General features: G+C 36.2%; 2 protein-coding genes across 6 annotated transcripts; one reads left to right on the plus strand and one right to left on the minus strand.

Annotated features, from left to right (window-relative positions):
• Window positions 1-39: 39 nt before the first annotated feature.
• Window positions 40-6,806, plus strand: LOC112565976 (osteopetrosis-associated transmembrane protein 1-like). Of its 2 annotated transcripts, XM_025241886.1 has the most exons (7): window positions 40-297; window positions 1,035-1,157; window positions 2,118-2,223; window positions 2,578-2,701; window positions 3,652-3,795; window positions 4,892-5,057; window positions 5,692-6,806. In XM_025241886.1, the coding sequence occupies exons 4-7, from the start codon at window positions 2,654-2,656 to the stop codon at window positions 5,799-5,801; spliced, it is 468 nt and encodes a 155-aa protein (XP_025097671.1). In that variant the 5' UTR covers window positions 40-297; window positions 1,035-1,157; window positions 2,118-2,223; window positions 2,578-2,653; the 3' UTR covers window positions 5,802-6,806. The 2 variants fall into 2 exon arrangements, with proteins under 2 accessions (XP_025097671.1, XP_025097670.1); XM_025241885.1 differs by lacking the exon at window positions 40-297 and having other exon boundaries at window positions 658-1,157.
• On the minus strand, window positions 6,658-23,588 carry LOC112565974 (myosin-14-like). Of its 4 annotated transcripts, none has more exons than XM_025241880.1 (30): window positions 23,454-23,588; window positions 23,055-23,167; window positions 22,521-22,551; window positions 22,045-22,196; window positions 21,295-21,359; window positions 20,860-20,927; window positions 20,525-20,598; window positions 20,001-20,059; window positions 19,769-19,838; window positions 19,178-19,251; window positions 18,887-18,995; window positions 18,254-18,348; window positions 17,631-17,815; window positions 17,271-17,338; window positions 16,888-16,949; window positions 16,643-16,759; window positions 16,139-16,243; window positions 15,173-15,276; window positions 14,337-14,454; window positions 13,837-13,907; window positions 13,390-13,471; window positions 12,602-12,727; window positions 12,214-12,402; window positions 11,716-11,913; window positions 11,060-11,137; window positions 10,679-10,750; window positions 10,275-10,352; window positions 8,140-8,325; window positions 7,776-7,973; window positions 6,658-7,310 (listed from the first exon to the last, which is right to left on the minus strand). In XM_025241880.1, exons 6-30 carry the CDS (start codon window positions 20,886-20,888, stop codon window positions 7,140-7,142), a joined length of 2,718 nt encoding a protein of 905 aa, XP_025097665.1. In that variant the 5' UTR covers window positions 20,889-20,927; window positions 21,295-21,359; window positions 22,045-22,196; window positions 22,521-22,551; window positions 23,055-23,167; window positions 23,454-23,588; the 3' UTR covers window positions 6,658-7,139. The 4 variants fall into 4 exon arrangements, with proteins under 4 accessions (XP_025097665.1, XP_025097664.1, XP_025097667.1 ...); XM_025241879.1 differs by lacking the exon at window positions 23,454-23,588 and adding an exon at window positions 23,301-23,365; XM_025241882.1 differs by lacking the exon at window positions 22,521-22,551.
• Window positions 23,589-25,782: the final 2,194 nt, after the last annotated feature.

The raw sequence follows: 25,782 nt of genomic DNA on the forward strand, positions 1-25,782 counted from the left end.
GAGACGTCATGCGTTGTCTGCTCTTACTCTTCGTGTTTACATCCTGATAAAATCATCTGTCAAAAGTTGCATCAACAGTTCTTGGATAATCAGCACAAAAATGATGGCAAAAAATGACGCCGAGCAGCCAAAGAGCGTATACTTGATGCAGCAAAAAAAAAAAAAACAAAAAAAAAACAAACAAAAACGTACAACATAACATGTTGATGGAAGTGCAAGAAGTGATCGAACTTTCGAAGTCAACGGTCAGCTTCATGTTTAAGAAATGAGGTTAAAACGGCATCCCCAATAAGCAAGGTAAAAAATAAAACCAATTTAAAATTACTGAGCGATTGTTGTCCATGATCTCTGCACTGCCTTTGATATGTACGTGTCATTTTCCTTTAACTTACTTGTCAGCCACTGAATTGTTTAGGGAGGTGGGAGGATTAAACTTATTTTCCTTTACACATAAACCTTCAGTTGTTGTTAATTTTGGAAGGTAAAAGTGATTGCACCGAAATGTGATTATTCACTATATTGGGGGGTGGGGACGGAAATAGGTTTCTGGGGGTAATATGGAGAGTAGATGTTTAACAAGACCCGATGTCTCTAGTCTCACCCAAGCTAACCTTTCACCGCAGCTCACGTCGTCGTGTAGCAAGGGAAACTACTCTTGATCACGGAAAATCCTAAATATCCGGGCATGTGACTGCAAGACGGTAGTGTTTAGCTGTACGCCCTACCCGATCGCAAGAAATTGCTTGTTTAAAATAATGATTTTGCGCATTATAACGCCATGCCTGATTATAACGTTAGTGAGCATAAAGGTAGCAGAGAACAAATTGTACACGTCAGCGTGGGATGCGATGGAACCAGTGAATCGTCTTCGACGTCCTGTGCCAGAATTAGGAAATTCATCAGTAGTGGATGTACTTTTCCCTAACTCCAATATATTTTCGTTGATCACAGTTAATAGCAGAGTGCTACATCTGATCAGCGAGAATAACGTGGGGATGGAGGAGAAGAATGATTTTTGTAATTCCTCTATGCAGAATTTCGCACAGCAAGCAGCAGCTTTCACGAAATGCTTGCTGAGTTACGCCCGTCCTTTTCGACTATGTGAAAAATGCGTGACAGACTACACACTCACCCGCCACCAGTATCAGATTATTCAGGTAAGATAATTGGAGAAAACATATCACAGTCTTCAGAACAGTCTGTGAAAAACGAGTTGCCGATTTATAAGTATGTGCCATTACTATGGAAAGCGGATAGCCGAGTGGTTAGAACGCCTGCTTTTGAACTGAGAAGCGGGTTGGTTCGATGCCCATGTAGCGCATCCTCCCCCCCCCCCCCCGTCAATCCAACGTTGTCGGGAATAGGTACTTGAAACCATATATGGTTTGGAAAGGTAAGGCAGCGAGGGAGAGAAGATGGATGCTGCCCTCATATAAAGCGGGCCCCTAGAAAAACAAGGTCTCTCGAACACCTCACTCCTGAAAATGACATGAAAATGTGTTGCTTGAACAAAAGTATTGGGTACAATCTGTGAATCAAGGAAGTGGAGCTGAGCTTATTGAACAGAGGGGCATGTAGTTGTATGCTGTTAATGAACTGGATTATAGGAATATTTTATTGTTTTTGCATGGTACAGTAGTAGGCCTGGCAGTTAAAACCCATGGCATCACCTGCCACCTGAGCAGTAGTACATTGATCTGTCAGCTGCTGTTGAAACAGATATCACAGTATTGGCAGAGATTAGTTTTTAGTTAAGCCGAGTTAAACACTATTATATTTCTGAGTAGACTGAGGAATTTACATTTCCCATATAATGCTGTTTCCCCAGAAAAGAAGCTATTAAATTTAGAAATTAAATGCTCTTGCTCTGTTTATTAGATCCCCTTAATTCATTTAGGTGTGAGTGTGTGTGGGGCATGCATTCTTTTATTTTCTTCAATATTGTAATGTTATATGACTGTAAAAGAAAGTATTGTAAAATAGATATCATGACAATGTGTAACCTGTGTATCATCATGTGTCTGACTCATCTAACATTTATATGGCAGATTTCTTAATACATGTCATTTGCAGTTACTGCATTCAATCTCCATCATTGAAAATATTTCTGATTACAGAATGATAGTGTATGTTCACAGCGACTTCTTCTTTCTGACAGCATCGATACCATTGATACAATATATTCTGCTGTCACCAATGTTTGGAGCACTGCTGACTGTGATAGTGAGTGACAAACCTCTATTTGTCCTTCTTTATTTTTCTTTTCACGCTTTTTTCCCCCTAAGTTTCATTTTTTTATTACCTTCAGTAAGATTGGTTTACTGTTACCTGTCCCCAAGGAAAGCAGAGGAAGTTGATTAAAAGTAAAAGGTATTTACAAAAATCGAAATGTAAATATAATGATGGGTACAAGCATCCAGTCAGTCAGCGCCAGCGTAATTTCAAACTGAACTTTTGTGTATCATTGGGAACATACTTAGGGTTTCATAACAATCATAATTTTTAACTTTAGACTAAAATCATTTTTGCTTCATGTTTGTGTGTGTGTGCATGTGTGTGTGTGTGTGAATCGTATAGAATGTTTTCTTGAAGTTTGGGAGAATGACACCACAGGAGAAGTTGAGTTCAACTTACCAGAAATGCTTTATTCTTCATGAATACAGTATATAATCTAACCATATGCTTCAACTCATCAATTGAGGTGAGCTATAATATCCAAACATAAACTTTATTTTACAACAAAAATTTCTCAACCTTATTGTATATTTCAACCAATCAAATGAGCAGTGAACTGTTAGAGAGTGGACTAAGAATATAGATACACAATTTTAAGTGAATAAAGCACTTCGGCCTTAAAAAGTGGCAAATGTTTTATCAACAGCATGTGCTGATGACTAAAATTACTAAAATGTATTTAAGCTGCTTTTCAGTAATGCAATGTGTATTCTTGGTATCCTGGTCTCCCAACCTGATTTAAGCCATTAAAAAGTGAGAGCTGCTTTATTCGGTTTTAATGTTGGTATTTGGTTTTAATGGCAGGCATTGATTTCTGACTATAGACATATCAAGGGAACGCTTATAGGCTGTTAAAATTTAACCCCAAATATATATTAGTTTAAGGGAAAACAAGTCCAGAAACCTGTTTTGATCATCGTTGATTAGATTTTCCAGCATGCAGTAGCGAAAAGAGGTTAATGTGAATTACTCTCTAGATTCTTGATAAAACATTATCTTATAGCTATTATGTATCTAATATAATGTGTTCTTCAGGGAAGACAGATTTTTGCCTGATAATTGCAATGGTAGTCAGAGAAATATTCTTGTAGCTGGAGAAGCTTAGTCACATGGTGTGACCAGAATTGAAGGTTGACAGGATTAAATTGGGTTACTTGCTAATTAAGGGTTAGACAGATTACATTGTCTCCTATAAAATATCCTTGACAAGGTTAACAGAGCAGAAAACATTTTGTTTTATTTTGGTGATAATATTAGTGCATTTTACTATAAAAACAATAATTGATGTTACTGTGCCAAATTGGATTATTTTAGTAGATATTTCTTATTTGCCAAGACAAGAAACTTTACCACATAAATCACAAGAATGAATACTAAGGAGTGTTATCAAAAGCAGTTTACTGTATTTTTGTTCAGCTATATCTTGAAGAGAGTGGTTCGCTTCCTAGAAATACTACTGTTTGTAATGACTGCCGAAGCCTGTACAAGCGTCTCAACAGCCATTTTGAAACTATGTGGAGCGATTCTGATGGTCATGTATGCATGGATCTGATTGACATGGTAAGTCACCTGCTGCTGATCAACATTTTTTCTGATTTGATGTTAAATTTTTGTTTTCTTCCACAAGTTGCTTCATTAACTTTCAAAGCTGATCTGTAGAGTATTGCAGTTAATAGTCTTAAACACTAGTCTTGATAGAAATTAACACCAGAATAAGAGGGGAATGAACATGCAGGGATGTATCTGTGCGTCTGTGCATGCATGAGATTTTGCATGTTTGGATATAAATGTATGCTTGCACATGTGTACAACTGCATATTTCTTCCATTGGTGATATTAACTGCATATTCCTATTACTCAGTGACCATGTGGCTTTGACATTCATGTTGATGCCCAGATACGTGTGTACGAATTTCAAGAATTTTTTAAAAAGTAATAGAAAATAAACATGACAGGAACACAAATCAAAATAATGATTTCAGTTCAAAAGTAAGCAGAAATAAACTGTTCATACCTCAATTCATTGAGAAACAGCACTTTTTTATAAACCCAAAGAGATTGGGTGTGTCAAATGGCGTTTCCAAAAAATATTTTTGGGCATAGAGTTACATAAATATGCAAACACCAATGCAGTGTAGAAACCTGTGGATTCTAATGGTCACATACCATTTAGAAAAGAGGAATCATGACACGATGGAGAAAAGCAACTCCTTAAATAGGGTCCAAAACTATAAAAATTTGAAAGAAAGGCACATCTGGAAAGTGCACTTCACCAAATCAGCATCTTCCTGTTTCTGCGTGAAGGATACAACTCCGTTCACAAATGGTTCACACAGGTTGACTGACTGATTTGTTCTCTTTTCATTTACATATTTTTGGAATAAAATTTTTGAATTGATGGTGCATACACATGTTGCTTCCTGTGTTTAGTTGCTGGAGGTGCTGCAAGTATTTATGAACTACACTGTGTGAATATGTTAATTTTGTTGCCAAGACACTCTATTAGCACTCATATAATACTACCTCTTTTGTCCTGGTTTTTACATTTTATTCTGTAAAATGACTGAATTTTGACTGTCATATTATAGTGTCAGTTAAAAGCCATGCGATGGTGCTGTCGTTAATATTTTTTAAACTTGTTTATTTTTGTTTGCAGATGAACTACACACGACTTATGTGGAGTGCAAAGTTTAACTGCCGCCGACCAGGTGCAGATGCAACAGTTCTGATCATTATTACTGTGTTGATGGCATTCCTGACCATGCTTCTCTACCTTGTGTGCAGATTCAGTGCTGAGATTAGAAAGATACAAATAGCTAAAAGTGAGTATCCAATTGACGTCCTTAGCGTTACGGGTGGCCCAGTGGTGCAGCAGTTTGTGCCTGTCACCAATACAGTGAAGGTTGGCTGTCCTGGGTTCAGCTCTCATCTCAGGCACCCTGTTCTTTCTCTGCATGTGTCTTCTGTTTACAGGGCTGGCTGCCCTCCCCTGATATAGCCATAGTTGCTGGCTTGGCGTAAAACATTAATCTCCCCTTCTTTAGCGTTAGCTTCAAGTGTTACTTGGGTTTGGAATTTAATATAAAACAGTGAGTACCATGCATCATCCAGGGTAATCTGATTTGACCCCCAAACATCATTAAGCCTGAGTACTGCTCAGGGTCAACCATTGTGACATACAGTTATAACCCTGAAAAATGCTTTAGGTCAATGCTGAAAGTTTAAATTACAAATGAATATTTTGTCAGTCTAGACTAACTCGGAAAGATCCTGCTTCATGATTTTAATGTGTAATTTTAATAATTTTTGTTTTCTAATTTGAACAGAATATTTTGAAGAAATCTAGAAAGCACACAACACGTTTCTGTGGAGATCATGTTTCATAGTTTAGTTTGTTTGGTTTGAAGGGGCTATGTTAAGATGATATAATTGTGCTCTTGTTTGTTTTTGAACCAGCAAAGAGAATGCCAAATAAACCAAACTATGGAGCTATCAAGCATGGTGATATGGAAAACAGTCTGTCAAGTGTGCCTGGTTCTCTTTCAAGTCACAGAGTTCGGACTTAAGTGGATTCCAAATGAATAAATTAGCAAGCTGTGTATATTTTTGTAACAACTACCAGGTCTGAGTTCCACAATGTATTTGCATATGTTGATATTATAACTTTTATTTTTGAATGTTGATGTATGCCTATACATTTATTCTCACACAAAATAATGATACTGTTGATAATAAATGCAGTATATTGGAAACTTTTTTCCCCTAAAAAGCATCAGGTATTATGTGAATGCATTGAAGATTTGTTTGACTTTCTTGTTTACCCATCCACACATCCATTACCCAGACATGCATGCAGGTACAATGCTCTATTTCAATATGCCTTAGGATTTTGATGTTCCCTTCCCTTTTTTTCTGTCATTATCCTGCCCACCAGTAACTCTCCAAGAAAAAGATGAAATTAATATAAAATTTATTGTGATCATATCTGCTATCACTTCAGATATAAACTATCTACTTTTATTTGAGCAATCTTCTTCAAAAGCATACACATGTTCATATATGTGTGGATGTTTTTTTTTGCTGGAGTTAGATTTTATCAAAATGGCCAGTTACAATTTAGACTTTGCTTCCTACATACAATGTGTTAAGAATTCTTAAAAAAAAAAGAAGTCAAGTTACAGTTGAAGGGTTTCTGCTGAGGTAAATTCTATTCAGGTAAGTGCATGTACATATCTTCCATATTCTGCTTGGCATATGTAAATCTAAGATAAGCTGTGTAAGAAGTCTGGTTTTTTTCCATTGAGGAATCTGAGTTGCTTTTGTAGATATAATTTGTCGGTCATCCACGAGTAAAGAACAAAGATATATTTTCTGTATTTTTTTTTTAGCTTTCACACTATTAAACCTGTCTGCATATAAGTAATTCTCCACAAGATTCTGAGTAAATGGCACAACTATTTATATATGACTACGGGCCTTTTATATTGAAGCCTTTGTGGAATCCATATGGCAGACCTTTTCATTGACTATCTTATGAATTACCAGATGCAATAAACTCATTGATTTTTTTTTATGCTGTTTGACAGTTTGCATTTCATTGTGCTATGAGAGAAGTAACTTTTATTAAAAAGTTGGATAAAGCAAATGTTCTAAATAAATATAACATTTCACTGTGTGCATGTACACACACTTGCATACACACACTCATATTTTAACCAAAGGCTAAATTCAGAAAACATTTTAATTCTTGGATAACATAAAATATACTTCATGAAGAAGATACAATCTTGGAAAAAACTCTTAACGCCTTGTCATAATGTGAAAACAACAAAACAAGTATGCAAATATCTATTATATGGTTCAGTTTTTTTTTTTTAAAAACTGTGTACAAATTGCAGCCTCTGTTAGTCTTCAGAACCAAAACCATACACCACATCTTCATCAAACCAAGACAGTCGTTCCTTGCCAGGTTCTTTCTGCTTTATGCTGATTCTCTCCTTGGGTGAAGATCGAAAGAATTTTGATGTCCTCATGTTGGTTTTCCGCCTGTTAGGAGTCCTTGCCAGTTGCTTCAACTGTTAACAGTAAAGTCAAAAATGCACACAGGCAGACTATCCTTCTATCCTTTTCTGACTTTTTTCTTTTTGCTCCTGGTTATTGATAAAAATATGGTTTCTTTTGTATGGAAAATTTTTAGTCCTTAGCTACTAAAAAATATCAGTGGTGCTGAATTTTTTATTTTTTTAAAGTCAATTCTGCTTTTCTGGAATCAATGATCATTTGCATCTTTTGTATTTATGTCCTGTGCTCCCAACAAAACTACACCTTTACCCCCAAAGGCTCACTAGGTTTGAGAAAGAACACTACAGCTGCCCCAGGATAGTTCTAAGATGCACAAGGAAAAGACTTCACTAAGACAAGCATTGAAATGATCTAGTAAGTATAGCTGATGTCTCCTTTATCCTTAAAGGGTCTTCTCGAACTGATGACATTTAAAAAGAAAAAGTGCCTTTTCTGTTTTAAACAGATAAGTGACTGACCTTGGGAGAAAGCTCTGGAGTGAGATTTCGTGCACTGCGAGGATGAGCAGTGCTGATTTTGCATAAAGATTTGGAGGACTTAGCTGCGTTTGCAAGGGAGGGATGTACTGGCATAAGCAGCCCTCTTCCAGCTGGTGAATGGGATAGACGCAAGGGTGTCCTTTGGTTTCTCTGGGTGTGATTCATCACTGCTTCTGCCTGTTGGACATGTAGTTTAGATTTAGGTTGTCTGATGGTAAGCTCTGATGTGTCTAAAGGAAGACATTGGCATTCACTTGGATCAACTAAGAAGCATTTATGTAGCCCATATATAATGTAGTTCAAAATAGATGAAAGTTTGACAGACAAAATTTTGATGACTGACCTCAATTTCAAGTTCTGTGGAAGAGTCTGTGTCAACATCAAAGGTTTCAATATTTTCCACAGATGGTGAGATAAAAGCTACTTTTCTGCGTTTGCTGACAGAATCAATCTGACGCAGGATGCCATGCTGAGCATCATTTACTGTGCGGGCAGGAGTACAAGGTATTTCACCCATTCTTCTCTCATCCTAATGACATATATAATTCAAAGACGACATTTTAGATTTTTTCTAATGCTAGTACCTATCATCTGTGCATTGTCTTCAGTATGCAAAAATATTTCTTTGGGAAAAAATTTAACAAGTAACAGAAAAAAGCTGCAGACTTAACAAAGGATAAGATATCTTTCAAGCCAACGATCAATCATTCATCCCTTGACTGGCACCAGTCAATGAGAGTAGAACATGGATAGTCATGGCCTGTCACTTATACCCATATCGGGCAATGGTGAGCAGGTTCTGCACAGAATGACCAGTCTACTACTTCATGTCCATAAGCCAGTTTTTCCTTGGGTCACCATGGTGTTGATCATCCTCCAATGTATCATGATGGATAGTCTTTGTCTAAGTATTGTGCTGAGTCACATGGCCAAACTAGACCAGCTTGCCAGTGTTGAAACAATGCTTCACACAAAGTCATTGGTTTGATGCTCTCTGAGATCCAGAGCAGCCTCCTCAGTCACTTGTTCTCAAATGTCTTGATTCTTCTCTCTCTAGTCAAGCAGAGTCACATCTGTAAAATAGGACTGGTAGTAGGAGGGACATGTACAGTAAACTTGATAATGTGGCGAAACCAGCCATTGCCGCTGTTGCTCTCCCAATGTGGAGCTGCCAACTTTGGAGAGGGTGATTCCTAAGTACTTAAAACTATTTACTTTTTTGAGCCATACTCTGTTCATGCAGATATTTGCTTTGCCATTGCCAATTAACATGGCTTTACAGCTTTGGTGCTGATGTCCATTCCATTTATGATTAAACTGTGTGATGGTCATAGAGGGTTTCACACATGATGTTTTTCAAAATGCTGAATAGCACTAGAGATAGGGGAGCACCCTTGATGGACATTTACTGTCATGTGTTAACAACAATAAAAAAGGCTCCCATTTGGTTATCCAGCAGTACTGTGCTCATTAAGCATTTATACAGAACTTGTGCTAGTAGTTCCTTAGTGGTGGTGCTAATACGATTCTGTATTACTTTCAGCATGGCTTTGTTTGTGTGGTATTTTAGGCTTATTGCTCTGTAGTTGTGGCACTGTTTACTGGGGTTTATTTTCTTTAGGAAGGGATAGTGACTGTGTCCATTCTTTGGGCAATTCTTTGCATTACCAGACTCATTAGCACAGGGCAGTACTGCTATTTCTTCCTTTAAGAAGGTCTTCAGGTTTGCTGGTTGTTTTGAAGGTTGTTAGCATCCATCTTCAGACAGACATTGTACAATTTTTGCAATATTAAGTCAATCAGTTGAGTTCTTTCTGTGAGATTGTTATCTTCCATGACTGAGGTGCTGTGTTGATCTGTCTTGGTGAGTATCTTTAGTATTTGGTAGGCCTTTCTGCTATCACCCATTCAATTCCCTTCTCTATGGTCCAACAATGGCCCTCAGTCCAGTTTTCCTTGGCTGCCTTCATCCCTTTCCTGATGGCACTATTCACTTTTTTGTATCTGGAAGCTGCTTTGGGTTTGCTTTTTCTCTTTTCAAGGTCCTTCTTTCATCACACAGATTGTTCCTTATTTAGTGTTGTTCTTTTTCCTGTTGTCCTAGCTTTTCCTGAGCTGTTGACAGGAGCACCTTTTGATGTTTCCAGTGAGGGTGTCTATAGAGTATATTTGTTGAGGAAAAAACATTTGCACAACACAGACTGTACTTCTCTTAGAATTCTTTTGCTTGATTTTTAAACAAACACATATAACTTGGCCTTCAGCTTTCCCCATTAAAAAAAATTCTTCTGAAGTTTGATTTCTATTTTTCTTTGCACTTCTTAGTGAACCACTTATGGACAGGCAGTTTTGACTGAACAATTACATTATTTTTAATCAAAGGAGTTCCATAGAAACTAAAATAAGGAAGTTTTCTAAGATAGGATGCACTTTGATATTTAAAACAAGTGGATAAAAACAGCTGTATGGTTTACATACAACATCCATGGCACTTGTACTGTGAAGAGCAGGAGTCAAGGACATACTATTCTGCTTCATTTCCTGTACGATTTGTTCCTGTACATATGAAATAATGCAGGAAGAAATAATCACCTCATGTACAACGAATTGTAAAAGTCTGCTTAGTGTAAATCTGAAGGGGTTATAAATGCTGTAAATCGAATTGTGTGTTGAGTAATTTATGTCATTGACAGCTTCACAAACAGTGTTGGCATTTTCAATGTAACATCCTCATCCTCATCAATCATCATCATCATCATCCATCATCCATCATCATCCATCAATCATCAATCATCATCATCATCATCATCATCACAAAGCATTATGCAACCATAATAACACTTAAAGTTTATAAATAGCCGGTAGCACTTCAAAAATCAAACCTGTTGTGTCAGCTGAGATTTCAGTGTCTCGACCTCTGTCTCCTTTTCCTTCATGTGTTTTTGTGCTTGTTCCTGTCATGTAAAAGATGTTATTTTCCAAGCTACTTTTCTTGCAGAAAGATCTCAGATAAGCTGTTATGATTTGTTACAGGTATTTGTCTCTCTTATCACCTTAACTGCACTCTATCCCACTCAAGTCCGAAATCTTCCATTAAGCATTACCTATGTAGAGTTTCATTATCTTGTGTTATAGTTTCTCTTAGAATAGTGGCTAATGAAAAGATTTAGGAAGTAAAAATTGATATGAATATATCTTTCAAAAATATGTATGTGGGGAAAGGAAGAGGCAATAATTTTAATTTAGAAAATTATGTTGCATACAAGTTCACAATTCAAGGTGGCCAATTTTCTTTTCATCTCCTCAGTTTCCTTGTGGCCTCCGGAACCATGAGGATTATTCTGCAAACAAACAAAAAAATGCAGTGATAAACACTTCTGCATTAGAAATCACTGATCAACCTTATAATTATCCTAAACATGATCATGGCCATCACCCTCATTACTGTAATCCCCACCATCAAGTTGGTAATCAAATGAGGTTTTCATAGTTTTCTCACAAGAAACTGTGCTAGTCTCTAGCTGGTATGTAACACATGATCATGCTATGGTCATTTTAGTAAAGAGTCATGCTATTCAGAGAGTAACTGAATACAGCATGCTATAAGTTTTGCCTGGCACATGTTGCTGCATTATAAGATATGACTTCATTTATCACAGAAGGCGATTATTAGGCAGTTCGATAATGAAAGGGGGGTTAGAACAACAGAGCACATCAACAATATCATCACACATTTTTGTCCCACCACACATACCCCCCACACAATTTAGACCTGCATACGATCACAATTCACACACGACAGTGTTCAGAAGTCACACAGTCAAAATAACAAAGGAAAACCTCAATCTGTTGGTCCTGAATCGAATCCTCTAATAACTTATCACACATAATCATATAAATTTTATCATAACCTTTTTACCTGTTTTTGAGTGACCAGTACATTATTCTTTTGACGAAGTTCCTCAATCTCTTTGTCTTTCTGAGCTAGGAACTTGTGATGGTCCTGCGTGTACTTCTCCAATGTGGCAGTCATCTCAATGATCTGTCTGTCACATTGGAGCACAGCCTCAGCCTTCTCTTTCTGAGCCTTTGCTGTCTGTGACTTTAACTCCTCAATCTGAAATATCATCAGCTTTTCCACCATAGAGGGATATCTTTGTTATGCAGTGAATATTGTTTGTAAACACACAAGTAAACACACAATTGCTTTATTTGCACTCAATCTCCCATCCAATTGGACTGATACTGAATAGAAAGTGCACCGCAGACATTTTATTCACAATACATTCTGTAACAAGAAGACTTCAATTTGCAGTGAGCTATTTGTTATTGTGACTTATTTTTTAAAGTAAATGCTAAGTGTATTAAGACGTGTAAGAGCACACACACACACATTCATGTATGGACAAGAAGTCACCTGTTGTGCCTGTTTGTGAAGAGCATGTTTTTCCTGCTCCAACTGCTCCTGTAGCTTGACCAGGATGTTTTCACTCTCCTCCTTAGCCTGCTCATTACACACAAGCTCTTGCTTCAGGTATTCCACTTCTCTTTTTCTGTCCCCCTCAGCCTTCTCCTGTTTGGTTAGACGACCTTGCAGAGACTTCATCTGCATGCATCACAGATGCAGGGAAAAAAAAGGATCTTTTCACTTTGTATTCTTGCGTAGAATTATGGGGATTTCTGAACTAAAATAGAAACCAATTTCTGAAGAACAGCGAGTAAACATCTCACAAAATACATGACAGAATTAGGAGTATCAGTCTTAATCAGTTTTAATATTTGTCATGAAAACTGGATTTGATTACCTCTCTCTCCACATCTTTGACATGCTTATTTTGTTCCTTCAGTTCTGCACGTAGATCTTTTACCTGCTTCTGCAGCTGCTTATTCTTTTCAATGTGATTCTGCATCTCAGTGGCCTGTGCTCGATCCTGATAGCAATCATTGTCTTACTTTATTGTTAGTTTTGTTCAGACGTATCCCCTTCCACTGTGCTGGACCATTTAGTTAGACAACTTAAAAGATTATAAAAACAGAGATATATATCATATGTATCATATTACAGATATAAGCATATAAAATACAATCCTGTGTTATCAGAAATAATCCGGAGCCCTGCAGCTCAATGAATGTGCTTAAGAGCAATTTTTACTTCCTCCTTTAACAGGACAGGACATTGTAAATTAAAAAAATAAATGACTAATTTGACTTACTGTGTGCATGGGAATAATTTGCACCATACGAAACACACCATGCAACATTTTAAACCTACTTTTAGAACCGTATTTATATGCAGAAACCATCAACCAGTGTTTACACTTGCATGATTGTGCAAAAAGCTCTATCATGTCATGGATACCACACATTTGAGACACTGAATTATTTCCACTCATAAAACATTTGGAAAAGATTTCAAGAGACTTTTGGTGTCTACACCTGAAATTACTTTAGGATTCAGAATCGCTAGACTTTATAACATACACTTCCTTGAAAAAGGAGGGTAACGGACAAGACACATCTTGGTCACAGACTTTATTAGCTATTCAGCAAGATAAGCTGTGGTAAGGGTCACAGGAACTGCCTTCCTGCTTACTCTCTTCTCTGTCTCCTTCAGTAGCAGGTCATTCTGCAGGGCAATGTCAGCATGTCTTCCTTCTGCCAACTCACTCTCATTCCTGTAAATTCACAAATGCATAGTCCTGGACAGTTTTCCAATGTTTTGTTGAAGACAAAAGTAAATAAAAACCTGAGGGTTGACAGAAAAAGTGCATAATTTTTTGCTGGAATATTTTGTGTATATATATATATGGACTAAAAAAACATTCAAGAGAAATGATGTGAAAGATCCATTTCTGTTGAAATAATTTTAGTTTTTGTTGTTAGTGTTTTTAGTTTTATGTCAAGGCAGCAAGAAGATTATTCCATGGTGGCAGATGCTTTTATTTACTGTAGCACCCTAAACCTGGCACTTTTTGTTAATCCATTACCATCATAACAGCACTGACTATGGAAGCAAGAAATAAAATTTAACTAAAATTACCTCCATGCCTCAGCTTTCTTTTCCAAATCCATGATTTGTATTTTGGCAGCATCTCGTTCTTCTATAATGTTCTAAAGAAAGTTCATCATAGCATGTTTCAATGAATTGTGTAATTTTCTGCTTCACACTGAGACTGTTAGATGTTTTCTTTAATATTAATTTTTCATAATTTGGTTCTGAGTAAAATGGACAATGCTGCAGCATATACTATAATGCAAAACATTACACAAACACTCTGCAGTCACAATAATAAATAACTAAATGTTCCTTTCTTGATACTCCGCTTCCATGAAAGACTTGCCTAGTGCCCTATGCATGCTGTGGGTGAGGACTATTAGTCTTAAGCAAAATTTTCAGTTCACTCAAAATATCTTTTGTATGATGCCAAAGGTACAAACTACTTTTTTTTATTTCTTAATGGTTGCCACAATACCAATACTACTAACATAACAGTTGAATGATAAACTGAACTTCTACTTGTTTTGAACTGAATCACACACCTTTAATTCCATTTGAAGGTTGACAAGTCCACTTTCAGCATTAGCCAACAGATTCTCTTTGCTTGATAATTTGTCTTCATTTTCTTTTAGCTGTGTTTTGAGCTGTTCCATTTGCAACCTTAAATGTGAAGAACAAAGTTTAGAGTAGACTTTTAAACACTGTTGTAAAATAACCAGTGTACATGTGTGGATATGAGTGATGTGCACACCTGAGACTGTTGCACATGCCTACAGTTCAAGTTGGGAGAGAGCAGACTTAGCTGGGTAATAACTGCTTTTTTCTTTTCCTTTCTGGTTTACCGATGAAAAAAAACAACTTTAATCTTTAGCACAATAATCACACAATGAACTTTGCCACATGAATAGATGTCACCAAAGCTTCAATAGACTCAGAACGAAAAAAGTAAAGAAAACTTTAAAGAAATCCTTAGAGTTTTCCTTTTTATATATCTTCCTCTCATCATTTACCCCAGGCACTCTTGGCACATGTATGACTTTAATCGAGCTGGTATGATTGACTGCAACACGACTGCCTGTGGATTTAATATATATAATCGAGCTGCAACTGAATTGCCCTCTAAATGAATGATGTCTTTCAGGAATGAATGAATGAATGACCCTTGAATAATTTTCATGAAGAATTCTCAGCACATTATGTAGGAAATGAGGGAAGAAAAAAAGATCTCACAAAAGAAGGGAGAAATAGAGAAGCAGTGAAAGTAAGGAGAAAGAATGGAAAGAGAAAGGATGGAAGAGGGTTCAAGAAAGAGAATCAGATGAGGAGTTACACATTTAAAAATAAGAGCGCATTTTGCTCTCTGTGCATACAACCATACCCTTTCTGATGGAGCTGTGTTGTCAGTTCTTCAACAGAAAGCTGTAGTTCTTGTATACGTTTCTTTTCGTCAGCACAAGACGCGTTCACAGTCTCTAGTTTCATCTGTTAACAAACTAGAAATTCAGACTGTGCACCTAAAAGTAAACAACAATTATCATTTCATTTCCACCAATGTTAAGCTAGTGACACCCCTGCCCCCTCCCCTCCAACACAAAAAATGAAAACCCACCAAACATTCTCCCCCTCCCCTACCACCCTTATTTCTTAAAAAAAAAGAAGGTAGCAGATTTAAAAAATATATGTATCAATAAAATGCATTTACACATAGTATTCTGAGAATAAAATGCTGCATAAATTTTAAAGCACCCAGAATTTCGAAACCTAACAACCAAGTAAAAAAAAAGTAAAAACATAACGACAAAGTAAAAAAAGCAGAAGCATATTTTTGCTAAAAAAAAAAAACCCTAATAAACCAACAATGAACTATCATATTTATTAATGGAGGTGCTTCCTAGACCATGGTTACGAAAGCATATGCTAGTATTAAAATCACTGTGCAAGGAAGTTTTATGAAGGCTAGTCAATTTTTTGGTCTATTTCTATAGCTAGATCCAAGGATCTATAACTGCAGACATCACTTAAGGAATCATGTTTTCTGTAGCTATCATTCTTGGCATTGTTTAGTTGGTTGTTTCCTAGAGGTAATATAGAAATTTTTAGATCTAGTCACTGCCTTCCCAAAATGGTGACCCAGAGATCAGAGGTTTAATGTTTATCTTCAGCGCAAAAAGATACTCAAACTTTTATATGCAACTCTTATCTGTGTGCTTAGATTCCTTATGGATCATCCCACATGTATTGTTGGCACAAACTGGATTTCTGGCAAAATTTGTGGTGATACGACTCTGGTGTCTGTCTGCTATTAACTGACATTACCAAACAGATTTTAAATATATACATATACCTTTTGAGCAGCAATGTCATTCTTCAGTTTTTTGGTTTCTTCACCAAGTGTTTTATTTTCTTTTTCTAAGGATGCACATTTTAGTTTGGCTTCATCAACTTCACCCTGAAAATAATGTTTGCAATTGCAAAGCTTTGAAAATAGTACTATATACCCAGAGTATGAAATATTCATAATACCTTTTATAAGATAACAGCATGCAAATGTGGCCATCACCTTCCAGAACCTACAAGTGTGTGCACAAAAAAATACACTCATTTCCTTTTTTTCCATCTTTCTCATTTCCATTTAGTTTTTTCTCCTTACTCACACCTCACTCTTCATGCAGTGGAGATTTATTCTACTACAGACCAGTTCTATGCAGTAAAAAAAAAAGTAGTTATTTTTGGTTTAGTCTCTGATTTTGTCAAGTACCTATCATAATAGCTATGTAGGACAGGAAGACAGGAATCTGACCATAAAAAGCAGACCATGGAAATGCATTTTTACTTGTTACCAGCTTACTTTAGCTTTGGCAGCTTCCAGACGCTCCTGCTCAATGTGTAACTGCAAACTTTCCACTTCTACCTCCAAAGAACTAATCTCAGCCTTATTTTTGTACTTTTCACTTTGGAGATCAGTCTGAAATAAATATTCAGTGAAGTATATGCTATATTGTGGAAAATATTTTGAATGCAGGAAAAAAAAAATGCTGGGTGGTAAACTTTTGGGAGTTTTTTTTTTTTTTTTTTGCATCATGCATAGCTTACCAGCTCAGTCTTGAGTTTCTCCAAACAGAGTTCCATTTCCTTCTTTTCCAGCAGCAAAACATCTGCATCAAAAGTGGGGTAAAAAACAGAAGCAATTTGCCACTTTTCCCCCCTTTCTTGCATGCACACAAAAACACTTTTATTCGAAGTAAGACATCCATAGGAAGATTGTTTTTATTGCTGAAAAGTCTGAATCAAAATTTTTAAAATATGTATGTCTACATGCTTTTGATATAAATGACTACATAGTAAAGTGCTTTTGCACTTCCATACTCTTGAACCGAAATAGTTGGAAAAATTCTTTTTGTGATGTTGGGAGAATCATTTTAACATTTTAAAAAATATTTTAAATACTGCAGGAATGGTAAAAGCAGAATTCTTACCCCGTGAACCTTTAATACTCTCTGCAAAGGACATACTCTCTGCCAGCTGTGCCCTAGCTTCTCTAAGCCTGAAAAGACAAATATGTCAGTATGCTTGCTTCCTAAACTGCTGAGAAGAAGGCAGGACAGTAAAGTCTTATAAAACATCAAATGTAACCAGTCAGTCATTTTTCAAACAATTAGCAGAATCTGGCAAGCACGTTTAATGACCTCTGTAATATATTACTGTAACACCTGAGCAGCACTGCAGAAGCAAGAGTACTTGGTCCTTGCAGTTAAAATTTATTGGGATGAAGGAGAGAGACACCTTCTTTCATCCATTATCCCTTAGTTATAGTTATCTTTGATCTTGTCATTCACCTCTTCTGCTCCTCTACCAGCTCATACTTCAGTAGTTCAATCTCCTTCTGCATTGAGTCCTGGCGCTGATTGAAGATGGCCACAGAGTTATTGAGAGCTTCCTGCACTGAGTCTTCCTGCCTCTTGGACTGCCCTAATTTTTCCCTTTCTTCATCTAACTCAGATGCCAGTCTGTCTCGTTCAGCCTAAATACAAAGCCACTGAAACAATTTTATTTGTTTTTCTTTTCTTATGTACTTATTCTGAATAAGTGCTTTAGAAATGCATGCCTAATGAAGGAATGATGATAAAGATGGCAGAAGTGTCTGTGTCTGTTTTAGAAAATGAGATGGAAGCACAGAAGGTGCACACATATATAGATACACACATGCAGATGTGTAAATAGTCTCCAACATAACTTTTATGTTTAAAAGTCTATCTGGTTCTAATACGGTTTTTTGAGAAGGCAGATATCAAACACCTCACTGCTTGCGATCTGAATATTCCTACACATTAAAAGTCATTGGTAGGGAGGAAAGTAAGGTGTACATGAAGCAAAACCTAAGACGGCATATGGCATACAACAGAAAAACAGCCGTTTGGATATTTCTACTTTTCTTGGATGTATGGGATTGAAAACTAACCTGAATGCTTTGTAATTCAGCAGTAAGCTGCTCCAATTTTTCTTGTTTGGATGATATGTCTTGGGACAGCTGGCATACTTGCTGTTGTGTTTCCTCTGTCAGAAAGTGACGGCTATCATTACAAGCTAGATGTGTGTGTATGAAATCCATTTTAGTTCAACAGAAATATCATTTGTCCATTTTATCACTTCCCAAAATATATGTGCAGATTTTTTTCGGTCAGAGTGCGTGTTAAAATTATGTAGCTGTATAATTATTTGACTCAATATACGGTGTTTATATAGAGATACATTGCATGTTTGTGATAGAAGCAGAAACATAAATTATGATAAGAATTTAGGTCAGCTATGACTAAACATTCCATCAATGTAAATGCTATGAAATCTCAATAGAGGAAAGTATCCATGGCTTTGAAAGGAGACAGTTTTTTTTCTGTGAGAGCACTTTAGGACAATGCTTGATTTCTTTTCAATGAAAAAACATTTTATTGCAGCAATGAATTCCTTATAAAGCAAATTTCCTTTGTTGTCTAAGGATGAGGACAAACTGAAATGAAGTGATAGGCAAGAGTATTATATATGTATTATTTTCTCTTATGTACTTGTTAAAAGAAAATACTTGGTAAGATCATACCCAATAGCTTTTTAGTTGCTTCTGTCATGTCAGTCTTCTCCTGTAATGCAATCCTTGTTTCTTCAAGAACTAAGGATTTCTCTTGTATTTCATTCTTCAATGAATGAACCTAAATACAAACAATTCTATCAATCTTGGTTCAGGTACACTTTGGATTAGTTGCTACCAACAAAACTAAACAAAATTCACCGCTGAGAAACTGAGACTGCTCCAGAAACAAAATCTTATACAGCTTTTTAAGACTTGATAAATAATTCTGACAAAACATTTTCCATGAACAGTAAAACTCACTTCAGACAATGTCTGTGAAAGTTTGCAGTTCATTTTTTCCTCCAAAGTATCTCTCTGTACTCGTTCTTCTTGAACTAACGCACAAAAAAATGCAATGCACCAAAAATCATTATATCATTACCGCATCCCATACCTCCTTCCCTGTATTTGATAGATGATCTTGTTCCTTCTGATGAACAAACCATATCATTATCTAATACCAAAAGCTTTAATATCATGTGATGTGTTACAGTAAATATTAAGAAGCATACATTATCCAACACACAATTTCTGAGGTGACTACATGTCAGTGGCTGAACAACTCATACACTGCTTGAACTACTTTGTCTTCTTTGCTACAGACATTTACCGATTCACTTAAATCACATTATGTATTGACTAAAGAATTTTAAATTTTAACTCCAACGTCAATTTGTAAGATAGTAGGTCTCCATTAATGTATTTTCCTTAGGCGTTCAAAGGCCAAATATTCACTTTTTGGTCTAAAAGCACGTTTTTTTCATCGAAGTCACATCCTTCCTCTGGCATGGCCATCACCTAAAACAGTATGCATAGCAATGATTAGTAATCACAAAGTACAATTAGCAGTACCTTGCCTGAGGAGCTGCTCTCTTCCTTCATTTGCATCTAACTCCAATTTTTTGAATTTTTCACACATTTCCTGCACAGACAGTAAAGAGTTATTTAATTCATTTATATGTTCCTGATTTGCACCAAATTAGCTATTCTTTATGTAGCAGCTTTAGGTTTCGTTTGCACACAAATCTACTGAGCACAAAAGTCAGTAAAAGTTTAAGATAGAATGCTTAAAATATGTAGTTACCTCAAACTGACATGCATGCTCTTTTGCAAAATACTTAAGTTCAGTTCGCTCAGCTTCACCTGTAACAAGAACATATGCAGAACATATATATTCAAGAATCCTCTACCTTTTTTTCTCACTCAGAGTACCAAAGTTGATGTGCATGCGTTTATGTGTGCATGTGCACGTTGTGAGTGTGCAAATGAAAAAAGTATTTTGCAATTTTAATGCCCATTCTCTTCTTGAGTTGAACACGCATTGTCATAAAAAAAAAAAAAAAAAAAAAAAAAAAGCAAAAACATGCATTTACTTGGTGGATGAGCAACAAACTCCAAACTGTACAGAGTTAAGAGAGCAGAAGACAGTGACTTTAGGGTTTATAATAAAGCATTTCTTTTGGTATTCTTGTCATTTGCTGTGAGCTTTTATAAGAACATTTTATTACGTAATTTAAATGACACTATTTAAACTAAAACTTTATTTGTAACTATTTCATTTAGCTTTAGAGTTATAAAATTACATTGCTTAATATAGCAGTTACTCACACTTTGAAAGTTTCTCTTCCAATTTTTCCTCTTGATGTTTCAGAAGGTTTATCAGCTCATGTGTATATTGAATCCTATTAGGTAAAACCATCCAAAGAACAAAACATCTAGCGTTTAGAATAGAGTTACCATTTATGGAAGTACGATGACACTAGTTGAATTTTACAAAAAATTGCAATCTTTTATGACCGCTTGAATTTCTTATTTATGTTCCTCAAAATAGCAAGAGAAAGCACTTTAACATTTGTAATAGCAATATCCTAAACATCTGTATGAAGTTAAAAACAAATGCTTCCATCTGCTGTTTGCATAATAAGAACAAAAGACGTGCTCACCTTTGAAACACTTCCTCCTTGCTCACCATCTCATCTTGAAGCTTTGTGCTTAGGTTCTCATTTTCCAACTTATGGAATTGTAATGAAGGGAAAAAAGCTAACTTTATCATGAAGAAAAATTCAAGACGTAGAAAAAAAAATGCAGTAAAAGTAAAACCAGAGTTCTTGAAAAATGCTAAAGCTTTTGCTTTCACATGTGAATGCTTAATAAAATTTCCCTTTAAAAGCAAAATAAAGATCCTGAAGACAATAATATTCTGTTACACTCACTTTCACCAGTATTGTTTGTGAACATCCTGTTTGTATCAAATGTCCTATAAATATATTTTCTTGTTGCATGAAACTCACAGATAGGAAGGATTTTTGGTATGTGAAACATTTTTATCAGATAATTTAAGAGAAATGTTAACATAATTCTGATAAATAAAATTTTACCTGTAACTCCAAGATGGACTTTCTGAGGACTCAATAGTCAAGGTTGCCTCATTCAGTTTTTTATCCTGAAGGAACAAACTAATACTGAAATATACAAGGCAGGAAAAAAAAACCCCTAGGAATATGATAGTGATAGACTTAGACTGCTTAGTGATGGTGTTAAATTTCAATGTAGCACCAGCATTTATTGATTTGACTGAACGCTTATAACACTAATGTCAGTTTTATTATGAAAAAATTTGTGGAACAAACCATTGTTGTAAAATAGTTTTAAAAAATTGAAGGACTTATCTTTTCTCTTCAAAATAATTCTCAACCTGCTAATTTATACATTAGTTCTGATAGAAATTGTATGTTATATTATTCTGCTAATAGTGAAGAAACAACAAAAACATGAAGAGAATCTCCCCACTCTGTTATAAATTCTTTGTGCTTTAGGAAAGAGTGCATGTTACATGGCCAGTGAACATTTTTGTTTTTTTTTATGTCTGCTTAAATTATTCAGAATGCAAGTAAAATACTGCATATCACTAGGTAAACTCTTTATATCTGACTATAGCCAGACAGCAGCAGGTGGAACACATTCAACATCATGTTAGATCAAGCATTATCTAGGACTAAGAATGCTGGCAGTGAAGACAGCAGTCTGCCAACGGGTACAGATAATATTGTAATTATCAAAACTGGTTATACAGACTATTAAAAAGTTTATTTCCTTGCTTGGTTTCAAAAGAAAATCTAGGATGATACCTTTTGTTTCATGTCCATCTCTGTCTGTGTCTTCCATTTGCGAATCTTATCAGCCTCTTGGTGTAATTTGGCATGCAACGATGTGAGACGATCTGTCCCCAGTGGCATCTCCTGCTCCTCTGAGTGCTGCTGGCTCATCCTTTGAAATGGTTCTGGTGAACATTTATCATCAGCAAACGTACATCTACATATTTCAACATCGTCGTCATCATCACAGCTTATAAGAGCCTAAGTACATTTGTTTCTTTTGTAAAAAACTAATTTTAAAACTTCTAGTACATTTTATTTTTCTTATTTTTTTTTACACAAATGCAGCTCCAGATCAAGAGATTTGAAATGAAAGATGATGAGAATAATGATAGTACTCTAGATTAATTGTCTCTACAAATTAACGTAAATCAACATGTTATAGTTGGATAACTATTCCTTACTCATGCAATTATTAATCAATTGCAAGTTGCATTTCAAAAACTCACCACTGCCCCTTAATCTGGACAAGCAGTTGTTCTAGATGATCAAAATAAAAGAAGTATTTTGGTTATATACTTTCAGAATAGCTATTTTTGTATATTGTTATTGTTTATTATTATTTTGGCTCAAACGATCTTGTAAGTGGCATTAGCATTTGTTTGCTTGAGTGTAGAAAAGCCAACTTTGCTGATAACTCATATCTATAACCGAACAACGTGCTTACTGTGGTGAGCTATTATTAGTAATACGGGAGCAATAATGTAACTTGCTTTTCACTTCAGTGCTATTATTTGTTCAGAACATCTCATAGAACAGTGCATTTAGATCCACCTTTTTTTTATCGGACTGAATGCATCATCTAACGTTTTTCTGTTAGTTTAACATAAATTAAAATTAAACTCGCGTGTCTGCCCATACTGCAAATATCTAGTTTATTGTATTTCCAAGGATGCCAACAAACTCCATGTTTATAACACTTATTAACTAACATTTATCAAATGATACAGGTAGTGTCTTATTTGAACAAGTAAAAAACTTACATCAGTTACTTGGTTTGAACGATCGTTAATCGTTACAGGTTTGAAAAGCTGCAACTTTTGATGCTGCCTCTGCATTGTCAGAGCCCCAACCGTTAAAAGGATTTAGTCATAATCTGCAAGTAAATATTGTTAGCATCATCCGATATTGTCTTTTTTTTACATTCGTACATAGCAAAAGTGTTTAAAGGTACCTTGTATCTTTTGAGTGAAAGCATGTCTTTTCACAATAAAAATGTGATAATTTACCTTGGAAAGCCATTCAGCAAAGATCTACTTAGATCTGAATGAATGCAACAAGTTTTGAAAGTCGTGATTGTTGATGAGGAACAATCATTAAAGTATTAATTAAGATAATTTTTGGATAAGTCCATCTTGAAACATTAAGGTGTTAAAACATACTTTGCGAATCCAGAACGCCTGCAATTTGATGTCGTCTGCTCGTTCGCTTTTCGGCGTTTTAAATTGAGCCGCGGAAATAACTTTTACTTCTCTCCCTTGAGCATGATCGCCTTATACCCGCTCACGCACCCTTTTATGGATTAATCTGAATTTTTTGGCGTCGGGTATTGAAAGTTGTTTGTGAGGATACGCTAAATAAAAGTAGTTATTGCTGGCAATAAAATATGTAAACAATGCAAAGTATGAGAACACTCTCCCTGCTATCACGCACACGAGATCGAGCGTCCATTGAATGTGACAGCTCTAAAGAGAATTGTGTAGCTACGCCGTGATAGTTACATGTACAGTGATACCTCGGTTCTCGAACATAATTCGTTCCGGGAGGACGGTCGAGAACCAAGTTGTTCGAGAACCGAAGCAATGAAACCCATAGGAAATAATGGAAATTGGATTAATTCGTTCCAAGCCCCAGAAAATGCCTATTTACTGGCCTAATTTGTATATAATATGTAGAAAAACATTAGTCTCAGCAAGAAATAAGAAATAAAAGTGTATTTATTAAAAAAATAAATAAAATAAAATGTACTGTACAGTACAGTACAGTAAATTGTGTTTCATTTACTGTACCTGTACGAAAATAAGGAGCAGTTTCTCCATTTCCTCCATTATCTGAGGCCTTTGCTTAGTTATCAGTGTTACACCTTTGGCAACATTGGCAGCCTTTATAACAGCTTTATTCTTAAGGAAAGTAGAGATGGTTGATTTTGGCATGCCATACTCAGCAGACAGATCCGAAACACGTGTGCCCTGTTCATATTTGGCAATAATTTCTTTCTTCAGCTCAATAGTTGTTCTCACAGCTTTCTGCTTACCTTTGTCTGCATTACCACTTCTGGCTTTCTTTGGACCCATGTCTAAGGGTTAAATTCAGTGTACAGTACAGTAATTTGCAATACAGTACAGTACACACAAAGCGTGACTCTCTCCACAAAAACGTGACTCTCTCTCTGCACTCACACTGATGACGCAAGCAAGGCGCGCTGGGCCGAATGAACGCCATTCGGCTCAACTCGGCTCATCTCGGACGTTCGGATGTTCGAGTTCCAAATATTTGTTCGGATTCCAAGACAAAATTTTCTCGAATTTCCTGGTCGAATACCGATTTGGTCGAAAGTCAAGGCGTTCGAGAACCGAGGTATCACTGTATTTGCGAATTTCCCTCTTGGCGTCACAGACTCACAGGCTTTTATGTATGAGTCTGTGCGCACGTGTGTGTGTGTATGTTACTCTGAGCTACTCTGCGAAAAAATCAAAGGAGATGAACTTACAGAATGTATTGATGTGAAATTCAAGAGATAATGATGGGTCAATGATTGTGGTGATGAGTGTTATCCCATGAGGGCACATCCGGGGTTTTATGTAGTCAGTTCCCTTTTGCGTTTTGAGCTGGTCGGTAGCGCCATTTTGTTCATGTTTAATAAATACTGTTTCATCAAACTACAACAGTGTCTAGTGTTGGTCGGCTGTAGGGACTCAGCACGATACAATAATAACATCAAGATTCCTGACTGACTGAGAGAGATGTTAACCCCAAGGGACAGTAAAGGTAGAAGAGGATGGCATACCTTTCAGCTTATTTTCAGAGGCTGTTAGAAAGACCACAGTTTTGTTGTCAATTATTTTTAATTTGTTGAACATTAATTTTAGGCTTTTACAGTCTACTTGTGCTGCATGGTGCTAGAACTGAGAAGCAAGGCCAGCCGCTAGCAGTTGTGTATCATCACGTGATACTGCAGGCCCAAGTGGCGGATGGTGGAACCAAGTGGCTGGATGTACATAGTGAATGAGACCCAAGAACAGAGCCTTGAGGTACCCTGTACTTCAAAGAAGCATGCGAATATGTGGTGCCTACAACTACCACAGACTGGGTGCGATCAGTCAGCTAAAACCGTAACCAGTTCAAAAAAGTGTCAGAGAGATCGCAAGTAATCTGAAGGACCTGACCTAAAAAAGGAAAAGCATAACATGCGCATTATTGTACACATAGCTAAACTACATGTTTACAGCGCCATGTCAGAAAAATGTGCCCGAGTGTGTCTTGTGTATCCAAGAATACGACTAGCTGTAAACGTGGATCTGTTTACAAAAATCAAGAACATCGAAAGAATGTGTGTGTGCTTTTATATGGCTAGAGAGTTGTTTTTTCCTACAGCTCATTTCCAGAAAAATATACGTAGTTAAAAAATCTTAGTTTGTTTTAAGAGTCACTTTGTATTTGCCTATCGTACAAAGAGTTGATTATTGACTTCAGTTTTTTAAAAAGGAGACC

The sequence above is a fragment of the Pomacea canaliculata genome, linkage group LG6 (assembly GCF_003073045.1).
Source record: "Pomacea canaliculata isolate SZHN2017 linkage group LG6, ASM307304v1, whole genome shotgun sequence".
In the NCBI taxonomy this organism is placed as follows: domain Eukaryota; kingdom Metazoa; phylum Mollusca; class Gastropoda; order Architaenioglossa; family Ampullariidae; genus Pomacea; species Pomacea canaliculata.